The 14121-nt window shown below is 57.7% G+C and overlaps 1 protein-coding gene across 8 annotated transcripts in view; it reads left to right on the plus strand.

Moving 5' to 3' along the window:
* GRIK5 (glutamate ionotropic receptor kainate type subunit 5) overlaps window positions 1-14121 on the plus strand; it is a 60986-nt gene that overhangs the window by 7198 nt on the left and 39667 nt on the right. For 6 of the 8 annotated variants that reach the window (XM_021094432.1, XM_021094434.1, XM_021094433.1 and 3 more), the window contains 10 exons: window positions 1320-1448; window positions 1715-1879; window positions 4107-4204; window positions 4300-4465; window positions 6615-6793; window positions 8121-8174; window positions 8263-8424; window positions 9905-10057; window positions 10396-10500; window positions 10621-10728. In XM_021094432.1, the coding sequence (XP_020950091.1) occupies window positions 1370-1448; window positions 1715-1879; window positions 4107-4204; window positions 4300-4465; window positions 6615-6793; window positions 8121-8174; window positions 8263-8424; window positions 9905-10057; window positions 10396-10500; window positions 10621-10728 (1269 nt within the window). In that variant the 5' untranslated portion in view covers window positions 1320-1369. Of the gene's footprint in view, window positions 1-1319; window positions 1449-1714; window positions 1880-4106; window positions 4205-4299; window positions 4466-6614; window positions 6794-8120; window positions 8175-8262; window positions 8425-9904; window positions 10058-10395; window positions 10501-10620; window positions 10729-14121 lie in introns of those variants that run through there. The other 2 variants (XM_021094437.1, XM_021094438.1) reach the window with 2 other exon arrangements.

The following is a 14121-nucleotide window of genomic DNA, read 5'->3' on the forward strand; positions in this document are numbered from 1 at the left end:
CCTTCCCTGGGGGTGAGTGGGCTGCAGGGAGCCCCACAGGCTCCCCTCCCTGCACTCCAGGCCTCTCAGTAACCCTTTCCCGTGGAAACCCAAGTGTCTCTCCCCTTGAGGCATGGCCCTTGGCTGGGGAAGCTATGCATCTAGCCAAACTCATCCCTGCCCAGGGGTCACCCCCCAGAAGGCCGGGGCACCTGGAGCAATGGTGGGGAGCAAAGACTCACCATCTCCCCCTAATATTCAGCTCCCCCAGAGCAGGGGGGCTGCAGTTTGGCACCTGCTTTGGCAGACAGTGCACCCCTGCCTTACTCACTCTGCCCTTCCAACTCTCTCTGGTGGCATCTCAAGTGGGTTTGTGTGTTCTCTCCATTCTTTGTCTTCTTGTTCTCTTCTGTGTCCCTCCTGTGTCTTGATTTCCCTCTCTCCTGCCTGCCAGCTCCCTCCCTGTCCCTGCCCTGCCCTTTCTCCTTCTCCCTGACCCCTATCTCCCATCTCTTCCTTTTTTCTCTCTCCTTGTTCTAGCCTTATCTCCCCATAACTCTCCTCCTGTGTTTCTTTCTCTCCATTACTACCCCCATTCTCTTGTCTTTGTATTATTTTTTCATTCCCTAATATCTTGGCATATGTTCCCTTCCTCCTTTCCTGAGTCTTTTCATATCCTCTTCACCCGCAGCCTTTCTTTCTCTTTCTCTCTTTACTCTTTGTAAATTTTTCTTTTTCAGCCCCTTAGGTGCCTTGGGTCAGTCCACCTGTCTCTATCTGTGTGTCTCCATGTGTCTTTCTCTTCCCAAGTTTCCTAACTCCCGGATATTCTCCCCTCCAGACCCCGGATGTCCAGGCCTCTCTCCCCGTGGAATTGTGGGAAGCAGGGACGTCAGGAAGGTGGCAAGTGAGGCCTGGGGTGGGGTTGCCTAGCAACCTCTGCATCCTCTCCAGCCGATTTCTGTTGCCTAGTAACAGCTGCCTGCCCAGAGACAGTGGCGGGACTAGTTGGGGGTGGCACTTCCTGGTTTCCTATTGGGGTGGAGATGGTCCCTGGAATTTGCTGTTACCTGAGAGTCTTATCCTGCCTCCCTCTGGTTTTGGTGGCTGTGAACATTCTCTGGCAGTGCTTTTCCCACCCAGTGCCGAGTGCTGTGAGCTTCTCCCTGTTAGTGCTCCCCTGAGTCTGAGCATCCCCCCTCAGCGTGGCCCTCAGGGCCCTTCAGAGCTCACCAACAATGTTCTGATCTCTGTGGTCACCACTCCATCCAGCAGTCCACACGGGGGTTCAGATACCCCTATGTCAGCACTCACCCCATGGGTTGGGGGTCTCCCTGCAGGTGGCGAGTGGGGGCCGCGGCAGCTGCGTCCCCATGAGGAGGGGAGGAAGATGCCGGCTGAGCTGCTGCTGCTGCTGATTGTTGCCTTCGCCAGCCCCAGCTGCCAGGTGCTCTCATCACTGCGCATGGGTGAGGCCCTGCAGCCCCCCGCCCCTGCCTCCTCGCAGACCCTCTCACCAGGCCCCGGGGCTTTTCTTGGGGCCTGCTCATCCCTTGGGACCCAGGAATCTGGGCCCCAGCCCAGCAGCCCCCAGCTCCTTCCCACTCCTTGGACCCAGGAGTTTAGACCCCTGGTCCTCCTCTCCAGCCCTCCCTCAGAGCCCGGGATTCCAGGAGCCCAGCCCCTCCTTCCTCAGGATCCAGGAGTATGGTCCCCAACTCCTGTGTCCCCTCAGCTGCCATCCTGGATGACCAGACAGTGTGTGGCCGTGGCGAACGTCTGGCCCTGGCCCTGGCCCGGGAGCAGATCAACGGGATCATCGAGGTCCCAGCCAAGGCCCGCGTGGAAGTAGACATCTTCGAGCTGCAGCGGGACAGCCAGTACGAGACCACGGACACCAGTGAGCAGGGCCACAGGGGGCGTGGGGTGAGGCCTGGCGGCTGGGGGCCTTCAGTGCGTTCCTCAGCCCCGGCCGCCTCAGCTTACCACGTTCTCTTCTGGCTCCATCTGCTGCTTCCTTTCGTGTCTGTCCTGCCCTCTCCTTCCAGAGGTGGTGCTGCTGGGTGTGGGGCGCTGGGAAGCGCCAGTCCCAGTGCTGCCTGGGAGGAGCTGAGGGCCTCATTGGAAAGATAAATGTCCTAGCTGGCCCGGGACATTGAGTCCCCAGAGCTGAGGAATGAGGGACCCAGACTGTGAGGCCAGGGGACCTCAGGGGCAGGGACAGCAAAGGTGTTCTGGAGAAGCTGAGGCTGAGCTCTGAAAGGCGAGCGGGATGTAGAAAGGTATTGCTCAAGGTACGCCAGCCGCGGGGTGCTCGCATCTTTGCTGAGTACTCCCAGACTGAGCAGATGTTAACAGGTGTCCCTTGAGCAGGTATGCTGAGGTCGTAGACCTTCGGGAGATGCTGCCTTCAGACGTGTTTGAGACGGATTTCCTTCCTTTGTTTTGTTCATGCGTGTTTCCGAACAGTGACAGAAAGGATCTAATGCTTCCTGGACTTTTTTGACTGGTGTCACACTGAACACAAGTTGAGAGGCTGGGGTGGAGGGTGAGGAGGCGGGCGCTGTTGCAGGCAGGTGCCTGTGGTCTGAACCTGTAGCGGAGGGGAGGGCTGAGTATTGGGAACCAGGGGGCAGGGTATGGGGTTGCACCCATCCTGATCGCCTGCACTTAGGCATGTTCGGGGAGATCGTGAGAGACTTCTGGGCTGGAGTGTGACTGGGCAGTGGAAGGCGAGGCCAGGCGGATGGACCAGGCAGCTCGAGCAGGCCTGGAAGTCAGGCTGGAAGAAGCCACCGTCACCTGTGGGCAGTGGGGAATCCTTGATGGGTTTGGAATGGGGAGGTGGTGGAAGTGGAATCTGGAGGCTAGACTTGGGTGGCTGGTGAGAGGCTGTGTGTGCCTGAGTTGAGAACCCTAAAGTAGGATGGGAATGCAGGAGTCAAAGAGAAGGGGACAGAGGTGAGAAAATCTGAGGAGAAAAAAGAGACAGGACGTAGTGACTAATTGGCTGCTAGGAGGAAGATTGGAGGCCAGGACCATCCCAGGTATTTGGGGTATATAGATGGTGGGGCCCTCACCCAAGGGGAAGGATTAAGCGTGGAGGAAGCTGAAACATTTAGTTACCGTGTTTTTAGCTGGATGGCAGAAACCCAACTCAGGCTGCCTTAAGAAAAAGAGTGAACTTACTAGCTCATGTCACCAAAAGGCCTAAGGATTAATTTCAGGCTTGGTTGGATCCAGGTACTCAAACGAGATCCCAGGATTGTTTCAGGCATGACTTGATACCGGTGTTCAATTGATGTTCCAGGAATTTCTGTATCTTCATCTTGGAGTCCTGCTTTTCTCCACGTTGGCTTCATTTTCAGGAATGCCCTCCCCCAGCTGGCGGCAAGATGGTCTCAACTGCTCAAAACTTCCATTGCACCGGTTTAGCAAACCCGGTGATCGTTTTAGCAGAAGACCCAAGGAAGGCTCTTGGTGGCCTAGTTTGAGCCTGTCCCCATCTCTGAACCGATCTCTGTGACCAGGATGAGTGTGGCTCTGTGCTCCTGTGTTGGGGGGGGGTTGCAGTCAATCCTGGGAGGCTGTGGTTCCCTGAGGAAACGTTGGGCTTCTGGCATGGGAAGGGCCTGGGCCGGCAAACACACAGGCTCCTGTCTGCCTCCCAGGCTTGAGACGCACACACATTTAAGGGAAAAGAAAGTGGAAGAAAGAGGAGCAAGTAAATGCAATAGAGGGATGGGGTTTGGGGTGCAGCGTTCAGAGGGGACCTCAGTGTGGGTTCAGAGGGTGCTGGACGCACCTCGGGTTGTCCGTGGTTGAAGAAGTTAAGAAGGATGAAGGCTGAGAAGCCAGGCACTGGATTTGCAGCCAGACGGTGGTCCCTGGTGTTTCTTTTTCATTTCTTCAATGTTTCTCCCTTCGTCTGACCCAGCCCTCCGCTGCTATCTCCCTGTCTCCCTCCTTTTGTCCAGTGGGTGGGATCAGGCCTCGGGGGTCCCAGGTGGAGGATCAGGCAGCTCCCTGTGGAGTGTCGGGTTCTCTCCAAGGCAGTTCCCTGAGGGGTGGGGTCAGAGAGGAGGAAGAAGGTCCCTGAATCTGCGGTCTCTTCCCACCCCTCACAGTGTGTCAGATCCTGCCCAAGGGGGTCGTGTCTGTCCTGGGGCCCTCCTCCAGCCCGGCCTCTGCCTCCACCGTGAGCCATATCTGTGGGGAGAAGGAGGTGAGGCGGGAGCTCGGGGTCAAGGGGGCGGGTCCATGGAGGTGAGGGCTCGGGCCGGGGGAGCGGGATGGAAGCAAAGGTCCTTCTCTGTTCAGATCCCCCACATCAAGGTGGGTCCCGAGGAGACGCCCCGTCTGCAGTACCTTCGCTTCGCCTCTGTCAGCCTGTACCCCAGTAATGAGGACGTCAGCCTGGCGGTCTCCCGAATCCTCAAGTCCTTCAACTACCCTTCGGCCAGCCTCATCTGCGCCAAGGCCGAGTGTGAGGGAGGAGAACTGGATGCTTTGCTTTCTACTCCCCCAAACTCCCCTTCCCAGGAGATGTAGGCTCCCACTGTCATTAGTGCTCCAGGTTGTAACGCCTGGGGTACGCAGGCCCGGGCTCTCCCAGACCCCACCATCCCTTCCCCTTCAGGACTGCAGCCCTCTGGTTCCACATGCCCTCTTTCCCTCGGAGTGACTGTTTAGTTAGCAGGTAGTGACAGAGCACCTGCTAGGAGCAAGGCCCCCGCTCGGTCCCAGCGGTTTAGCTGTGAACAGCTCTAGGTGTGGCCCCTGACTTCATGGAGCCCCAGGGCCACTGGAGGACCTGGTGGTTGAGCAGTTGTGATGGGGAGTGATGCGTGCTCTCAGGAGCTGAGTGGAGGTGATTCCACCCCTGGCTGGGAGGTTCAGAGCCTGCTTTCCAGGGGAAGGGACCTCTAAGCTGGACCTGAGGGGTGGGGAGGAGTTGGGGTGCGGTAGAAGAGGGGGAGCATGTTCTGAGCAGGGGGCATGGCTGGGCAGAGGCGAAGGCCCGTGGAGGCTCAGAGATGCTTCCAGCGTGGGAGCAATGAAGCAGCAGGACGTGGAGACAGGGCACAATCCCTTGGGGCCTTGAGTTTTACCCTGAACATAATGGGGGCTGTGGAGAGTGCCCACACAGGGCAGGGTAGGGTGCTGCAGGGAGAGCTCTCCCGGCTCTTTGGCTGCGTTGTAGGGAGCAGACTTGGAGAGTGACACACGATGCTGCGGGGGGAGCAGCTAGAGGCGGGGAGATGGTCCTGGTTAGGGTTCGGGTGGTGGCAGTGGGGTGGAGGAGCCAGAGTGGATGTGAAGGGAGGGGGAGTGTGGGGCCATGGACGGTGACCAGTTCCTGCTCAAGAAGGAAGCGACAGTCAGTTCAGGGCAGATGCTGGGTCTCAGGTGTCTTTGAGACATTCAGGTGGAGACGTTTGGGAGGCTGGCAGGTTTGTGAGTGAGCAGCTGGGGAGAGAGGACTCGGTAAGCTCCAGGAGAACTTCCTCTTTCGAAAGGAATTTATTGAGCACCTGCCATGGTCCAGACGTGGTTCTTGGAATTAGGGACGTGGCAGTGGGTGAGCCAGGCTGGGACCCCTGCCCTTGTCCACCCTGCATTCCAGCGGGAGGAGCTGGCCAATGACCGTGATAAGGTGTGATATAGTCACAAGTGCGAAGTCCTGTGGACAAATGGAGGAGGAGGATGGGACTTGAGAGGGGTCGGGGGTATGATTTGCGATGGAAAGGTGGGTGTGGGCCTCATTAGGAGGTGACCTCTGAGTAAAGAGCTGAAGGTGGTGAGGGAGGGAACTGTGTAGGATCTGGAGGAGAGTGTTCCAGGCAGAAGGAACGGCCAACGCAAAGGCCACAGGACAGGAGCCCAGCTGGCGTGTGTGCGCGACAGCAAGGAGGCCGGCGTGGCCGGAGCTGAGTGGATGAGAGAGGAGATGGGGTCAGGGAGATAATGAGGTGAGCGGGCAGTGGGAGTGGGGCCTTGGAGGCTGAGGACTTTAACCTTCACTCTGAACCAGCAAGTTTGGAGCAGAGGAGGAGCACATGTGCTTTATAGCAGTTCTGGCTGCTGCATGGGCAACAGACTCTCCAGGGGCAAGCGTGGCTATTGAAACAGGCAGGAGAGGGCAGTGGCTGGGGCCAGGACGTTGGTGATGGCGAGATGCCATGTGGTGTGTTTAGCACCTCGTTGGGTTGGCCATGGGTGTGAGAGAGGCAGGCCAGGCTGCCCTCGAGGGTTTTGGCCCGAGCCACTGGCAAGCTGGAGTTAGTTGACTGACCGGGTGAGATGTGGTGAGTTGGGTGAGAAGCATGGATTGCAGCTCTGCATGTATGATGTGTGTGGTCCTTGTCACGTGTCCTAGGGGGACGGGGCAGAAGGGTGGCAGGCAACAGGTGTCTGGAGGTCAGGGGAGGTCTCAGTGGGGATTTTAATTTTGGAAGACCCAAGCATCAGGTGGCTGGGCCCAGCACCCCAGGAGAGCCAGTTGCACTCCAGACAGCCACCCCATCTCCTGAGCGAGCCCTCGTCCTCCCCCAGCTAGCCCGTCTTAGGAGGGTCTGGCCGCCCCAGTCCGGGCACACGGAGGGGCTCTAACCCAGGGCCCTACCCCACCTCAGGCCTGCTGCGATTGGAGGAACTGGTGCGTGGCTTCCTTATCTCCAAGGAGACGCTGTCAGTGAGGATGCTAGATGACAGCCGGGACCCTACGCCGCTGCTCAAGGAGATCCGAGACGACAAGGTGTCCACCATCATCATCGATGCCAACGCATCCATTTCCCACCTCATTCTCCGTAAGGTAGGTCCCTCCCCCCGCCTCTGACTCCCTACGGGGTCAGGGCCGAAACACGGGGTGACAGAGCAGGATAGCCAATGGCCACGGGCCTCAGTGGTCACATGGCAACATGGAGACCTGCTTCCTACCTTCACGCAGTAACCATGCGCTTTAGTCCCTCGGCTCAGCCGCTTCCCCGTTGCAGCCCTGGTTAGGCCCCAGGGGCTCGCCTCCTCTCTTTCCCATTACTTGCTGCCTCAGTGGGTTCCTGTCAGGGTTCCTGTGGCAGTGGTGGGGAAGTGCTTGGACAGGGCCTGGCTGAATAAATGCTGGCATAGTGGGAGCTCCTTGTTGTCTTTAACAAGTGCCTGTCCTGCTCTGCTTGGGGTGCTTTGCATCTGTCATTTGGCTCTCACCCCATCCTCGGGGCTCAGGTACGATACTATTTTGAGGATGAAGAATCAGGGGTTCCGGGGGTAATGGACAGGTTCAAGGAGGGGCCGGGGCCAGCCCCTTCCGTCATGGGCTGGTCCCATGCCATCCGCCAGTGATCCACACTCATTGTGGATGAGTGCTCTAAATTTATCCTCATAATCTAATCTGCATTATTTATTTTTCTCCATTTTTTTCTTTTTCAATTAAAACCATATGGCATTGCTGATCGTAGCTTAGAGGAAGAAGTGTGGACAGAATCCACAGGCCCTTGAGGCAGATGGCTTAGAGAAAAGATTTCAGGCTCCAGAGGGAGAAAGGCAGGCCTGGGGCAGAGTTCTGCCCCTTCTATGTGAGCCAAGTGGCCAGCGATCACTTTCATGCAATTTTCTGTCCTGTTATAACCCATTTGATGATAGCTCCTGCCACAAAGGCAACACAGATGGGGGCCATTTAATGTTCTAATGATCATAGTGGGACAGAATTAGGCACTCCTGGCACAGCTCGAGCTTTGAGAAAGGGATGCAAAACAAGAATCTTGAGATGTAAGTTAGCTGCCTTTCATTGCTGAGTGCTTTTAAAAATTGCAGGGTGGAGGTACTGTTGTGATGCAGTGGAAACAAATCCAACCAGTATCCATGAGCGCGTGGGTTCGATCCCTGGCCCCGCTCATTTGGGTTAAGGTTCCGGCATTGCCGTGAGCTGTGGTATAGGTCGCAGACGCAGTTCAGATCTGGCATTGCTGTGGCTGTGGTGGAGGCCGGCAGCTGTAGCTCTGATTCGACCCCTAGCCTAGAACTTCCATATGCTGCAGGTGCGGCCCTTAAAAAAAAAAAAAAAAAAAAAAGGCAAATAAAAATAAAATAAATCTCTCTTCCTCTCTCAATTTCTCCTCCTTTCTGCCTCCCGTGTTCTCCAGGCCTCGGAGCTGGGAATGACCTCAGCGTTTTACAAGTACATTCTCACCACCATGGTGCGTACCCCCATGGGCCCCGCTTCCTTCTGCAGCGTCTGCCCCACGTGGGCCCTGCCCCAGCCTCACGCTCTCCTCTTGGTCCCAGGACTTCCCCATCCTGCACCTGGACGGGATCGTGGAGGACTCCTCCAACATCCTGGGCTTCTCCATGTTCAACACCTCGCACCCCTTCTACCCCGAGTTTGTGCGCAGCCTCAACATGTCCTGGAGGGAGAACTGTGATGCCAGCACCTACCCCGGCCCCGCGGTGAGCTTGCGCCCTTGCCCCCGGCACACCCCTCCCACCCACCCACCCCTGCCACACACAGACACTTCCAGGGCCCCTTCAGGCCTCGGTCAGCTGTGCTCGGAACCCTTGGGTGCCCCACTTGCTTTCTGAGGCCCTCCACGAGGCCGCACTGTGCGGCTGGAGCTAGGCCTGACCTGTTCTCCTCTCCACCTCAAGCCTCTCCCACCCCAGCACACGCGCACTCAGGGCCTTTGCACACGCTCTTCCCGCTGCGGCACGTGCATGTCCCCAGAGAACCAGCAACCTGCTCCTTCATCGCCAGCTATTGCTCAGATGCCCCCCCTTTTTAAAAAGTGGCACTCCACCCTCTATTTAGCCCCCTTCTCCGCCGGGTTTTTCTCCATAGCACCTGTCTTTGCGTATCTAATCACCATGTGGCTTGCTCTATATTTTGCTTAGATGTCGATACAGATATTTCGGTTGTAAGTTCCACGAGGGCAGAGGTTTTTGTCTGTTTTGTTCACCAATGTATCCCTAGCACCTAAAACCACCCAGCTCAGAGTAGGTGTCCGATAATAATATACGCCGAATAAATGCAAACGTAGAAATGGTGCATATTTATGTGTATTTGTTCACAGACATCTAGTCACACGCCAAGATACCGAGACACCCCTGTGTGCACAGAAACTCACACAGACACTGATCCACGCGGGGGGCACCCCTGCACCTGCCTGTGCCACAGGGACATTCAGGCCTTCACACCCACCTGGCTAAGAGCTGCTCTCCCAAACACACGCACCTCGTCCGTCACAGCTCGGTGGCCAGTGTGTGTCCAGCCTCGCTGTGCCAGGCACTGTTTTGAGCTCTGGGTATCCGTTATCACGCTTATCCCCACAGAGGCACTTGGAGGCAAAGATAAACCCAGCTTTCTAGGGGAAGAAACTGACAGAAACTGAGGGTCAGAGAGGGGTGAGGACTTGACCTTCTGCAGGAAGTAGCAGAGCAGGACCTCCAGCTCCGAACCGCCTGCCTGCCAGGCCTGGGACTCACAGGGTCCTGCTTCCTGCATATCGAGTCCACCCTATAGTATGTGGATAAACAGGCACATCACACCCAGACAGGGGCCCTGGCTGTCGCTCCCACACCGCCGCACATCAGCCACACAGACACACAGATTCCTGTGCCCGCCAACATCCCCTCGTGGCGGTGACAGCTGGCCATCCAGGCCAACCCTCTCAGATGTGCCCTTCCCAGAACACAGGCCGCACGCGGTCAGGAAGAGCCGCTCCCTCAGCGGCGCGGGCGGCAGGCACGCCCTTCCCACGGTCACCTCTGTTCCCCGAGAAACCCTTCCTCGCTCCTGCCCTGCATGGCTTTATGTTCCTGGAGAGAGAAGAGTCTTCTGAGGGCTTGCAGGTAGCACCCCAGGGCTTTGGGGGCCCCCCAACTGAGCTATCTCTTTCCCATCCCGCCTCCTCTGCCTCCCCCCACCCTGTAGCTGTCGGCTGCCCTGATGTTTGACGCTGTGCACGTGGTGGTGAGCGCCGTCCGGGAGCTGAACCGCAGCCAGGAGATCGGCGTGAAGCCGCTGGCCTGTACGTCAGCCAACATTTGGCCCCACGGGACCAGCCTCATGAACTACCTGCGCATGGTGAGCCGGAAGCGGGGAGGGCTGAGGGGGCGCAGCGGCGGCCTGCCTCAGGCGGGGGCACTCTGTCCACCTGTGGCCCCCTGCCCTCTCCCCCCACCTCACCCCGCCTCCTGCTCTCCCGGGGCCTCGCTCTGCCGTCCATCCCTCCCCACCTGGCCTCCCTCTGCCAGTGCTGCCGCCGTTGCCCTGTGTTCTGCCTTCTCTCCTTTGCCGGCCTGTTGTCCTGCTCGTTTAACAGTGGTCCTTCCTGGTCCCCCTCCCTCTTGTCCCCTCCCCCTCCGTCTTTTCCCCTCTGGGCCCCTGCCACCCCTCCCTCTGCCCTCCTCCCACCCTGCCAGGTAGAGTATGACGGGCTGACCGGGCGGGTGGAGTTCAACAGCAAAGGGCAGAGGACCAACTACACCCTGCGCATCCTGGAGAAGGCTCGGCAGGGCCACCGTGAGGTGAGCAGGCCCAGGGCAACGCCAGCGCCCGGATGGGCTGGGGTGAGGGTGGGGCGGTGCGGGGCGGGGCTGAGGCATCCTTGGGCAGGGCCTGGGCTGACTGCACCCTCTCTGCCGCAGATCGGGGTGTGGTACTCTAACCGGACCCTGGCCATGAACGCCACCACCCTGGACATCAACCTGTCGCAGACACTGGCCAACAAGACGCTGGTGGTCACGACCATCCTGGTGAGTGGTCCTTCGGCGGGTGGGCAGTAGATACAGGGGTCTTTCCTGAGTGGCGCCCCAACCCTGTCCTAATGAGGAGATGCCTTGGCTGGCCTCACGCAGACCACGGGGGACGTGACCCAGGCACCCAGCAACGGTGGCCGAGATGTCATGAAGCCAGTTGCTGCCATCGCAGCTAGGTCCAGCCCCAGGCTCTGCCAGCCACCAATGCACAGAAGAAGTGGCAGTGATGGGCATCGTGAGGATTCCACAGGTAGCACAGGTGGGGCGCCTCAAGGAGCGTCTGGCCTGGGGTAGTGGCCCCTGTAAACCGCTGTCATTTGGTCACATTTGCCGAGTGTGTTGGCGCCTGCCAACTTATTTAATATCCTTGTTGAAGAGGCTCAGAGAGGTGAAGCGACTTGCCCAAGTCACATAGCAAGTAGAAGGCGTAGCTAGGATGGATACCATGCCTCCGAGTCTTAACCACTACACCGAATGTCCAGTCCTCTCCTTCCTGAGCACCAGCCAAGGACCCTGTCCTGTAGCCCCTGGGGGTCCCACTCCCGCATCTTACCAGATCAGAGACCAGAACACCTTTTGAGTGTTAGCAGGAATTTACGGAGCACACGTTCTGCTGCAGGCGCTCTGCTAGGCCCTTCCCAGGCATCACTCTTTAAAACTCTCAGCTGCTCAGTGAGGTTTGTCCTGTCTGCCTCCTTTGGAAGGTGAGGAAGCAGGTCACAGGGTGAGTCCCTGCTGGAGCTGAGTGACATGCTCAGAGCCCACGCCCTCTCCCGTGCACCCTGCTGCTTCCTGCCAGGAGGTCAGGGAACAGGTGGCGCAGAGGGCCTGGGGAGCAGGGGAGGTCTCTCGCCCGCTGGCAGCCGTTGACTGTGGGAGCCCCTCAGTAGCTGTGAGCTGAGCCGGCTGATAGCTGTGGACACTGAGGCGTCGGAGGCCCCTAGAGCAGCGTGTGGCAGAGCCATTCCCTCGGTCCCTAGGGAACTCCTGACCTCATGTGGACCTTGCGTTCCTCTGGAGAAGGGCCAGTGAGCCTGCTGGGGAGAGACAAGATGGCCTGCAGCCGGGAATCCAGACACTTTGTAGCAGCCTCCCTGAGGGCCGGGCCAAGTAGCACCTCTGCGCGTGTGGGCTGGAGTCACCCCCAGAGGCTTCCTGGGGTTCTCGTTGTGGGAGCAGGGGCAGCGGTTGGGGAGGAGATGTCAGGAGAGCAGAGCCAGGCCCCCCACCCCCAGGGGGGCTTCCAGTCTCTTCCCACACTTGTTTCCCCTTCTGCCCAAGGCACTGAGCCAATGCTGCCCTCTTCCTGACCTTCACTCTTCTCTTGATGGATTCATTCATTCATTCTCCTATTCCACAAATATTTGCTGAAGCTGCTGTGCGCCGGGCCTCACAAATTCTGGAAGTACAGGATGAGTCACAGGTGGTCTCGTGGTCTCTGTCCTTGAATGGCCCTGGAGAGGGGCTCCCAATCCGATGCAGGAGATGGACCTGGACACAGTCATCCCCACACAGAGTGATAAGGGACCACCACAGAGAGGAGGGGTGGCCTCAGCTTTAGAAGGCCTGAGGAAGGCTTCACAGAGGAGGTGGTGTTAGATGGGGCTCTGGAAGCTGTATAGGAGTTGGGTGCACAGAGGAGGAGGGGCCTGGCATCCCAGGCAGCAGGAAGTGCGGGAGCAGGAGCCTCAGTGTGCACAGCTGGACATGCCCATTTGTTCACCAATGTTTACAGACTTGTGTTTCTGGGTGGGACCTGTGCCAGGCACTTGGGGATTCAGACATGAGTCAGCTTGAGCGCCTGGGGCAAGACGCTGACAGGGCTTGTCTTATTCCCTGCTCTGTCCCGAGGGCCTAGAACAGTGCCTGGCACCTAACAAACATGGAGGGGTGGTCAGTGCTGCGACAGAGGTGGGGAAGGGTCTCTGAAGAACTTAGTTATGCTTATCCTTGGAGTACCTTGGAGACTGTTAAGCAGAAGGGCCAGGGCTAGATCTGGATGTCAAAAAAGCTGGGCCCCTAGAGTTCCCTTGTGGGGCGGTGGCTTAAGGATCTGGCATTGTCACTGCTGTGGCTTGGGTTGCTGCTGTGGTGTGGTTTTGATCCACATGCTGTGGTTACAGCCAGAAAAGAGATGCCCCAGGTCAGGGAGCTGGGCTGGGGCTGTGGGGAGGGAGGGGCATCTGTTGTGGGGTATTGATGAGCAAGGCTGAGGGAGGGAGAAGGAGGAGCTCCTCTGTGAGGTGGAGGCTGGGGCTGTCCCTGGAGTGGTGCCCACAGGTCCGGAGCTGAGAGGGCGGGCTGATGCCAAGTCTGAGATCCCACAGGGAAGCTGGGGGTCAAGAGGGGCCCAGGAGCCGAGGCTGTGCAGGGGCCTTCCCCCAGCCCCAGACCCTCCCCCACTCCCACTCAGGATTTTCTCCCTCCTTGAAGGCCCTCCCTTCAAGCTGTGATGTTTCAAATTCCTTCTGTGGCAGATGAACCCAACTAGTATCCATGAGGATGCAGATTCGATCCGTGGCTCTGCTCAGTGAGTTAAGGATCTGGCATTGCTGTGGCTGTGGCTGTGGCCAGCAGCTGTAGCTCCAATTTGACCCCTAGCCTGGGAACTTCCATGCGCCAGACATGCAGCCGTAAAAAAAAAAAAAAAAACAAGCAGTTGTGATGTCTCACCCTGCTCTTTGGTGCCTCTGGGGTCAGACAGACCTCACCCCCATTCCTGGTTTCACCTGGACATTAGGTGGTCCAGCTCTCCAGTTTCCATACCTTCATCTGTAAAAGGGTCTAATGATCCCACCTTGAAGGGCTGTGGGAGGATGACATGGGATCAGAAGGCCCCCAGGCATACCTAGCTGGGAAGTTGGGCTGAGCACGTGTGAATCCCTTTTCTCTCCCCAGCTGGCATCCTCAATAAAAATAGCAGTCATGGAGTTCCCATGGTGGCTTAGTGGTTAAAGAACCCAACTAGTATCCATGAAGACGAGGGTTCGGTCCCTGGCCTCACTCAGTGGGTTAAGGATCCGGTGTTGCCGTGAGCTGTGGTGTAGGTGGCAGATGAGGCTTGTATCCTGCATTGCTGTGGCTGCAGTATAGACCGGCAGCTACAGCTCCAATTCAGCCCCTAGCCTGGGAACCTCCATATGCTGTGGGTTCGGCCCTAAAAAGACAAAAGACAATAAATAAATAAATAAATAAATACATGCATACATTTTTTTTTAATTACAAAAAAATTAAAAATAGCAGTCATCATGGCCAGAGTCTGAGCCAAGTCCTTTGCTGGTGTTACTCGGTCTTCATAGCAGCTTTGAGGCTGGTGCTGTTGTGACCCCTGATTTTCAGACAAAACTAAGGCATAGGAGGTTAAGGGGACAAGAGTTGCCTGACTAGAAG

This window comes from Sus scrofa, chromosome 6 (genome assembly GCF_000003025.6).
Source record: "Sus scrofa isolate TJ Tabasco breed Duroc chromosome 6, Sscrofa11.1, whole genome shotgun sequence".
Lineage (NCBI taxonomy): Eukaryota > Metazoa > Chordata > Mammalia > Artiodactyla > Suidae > Sus > Sus scrofa.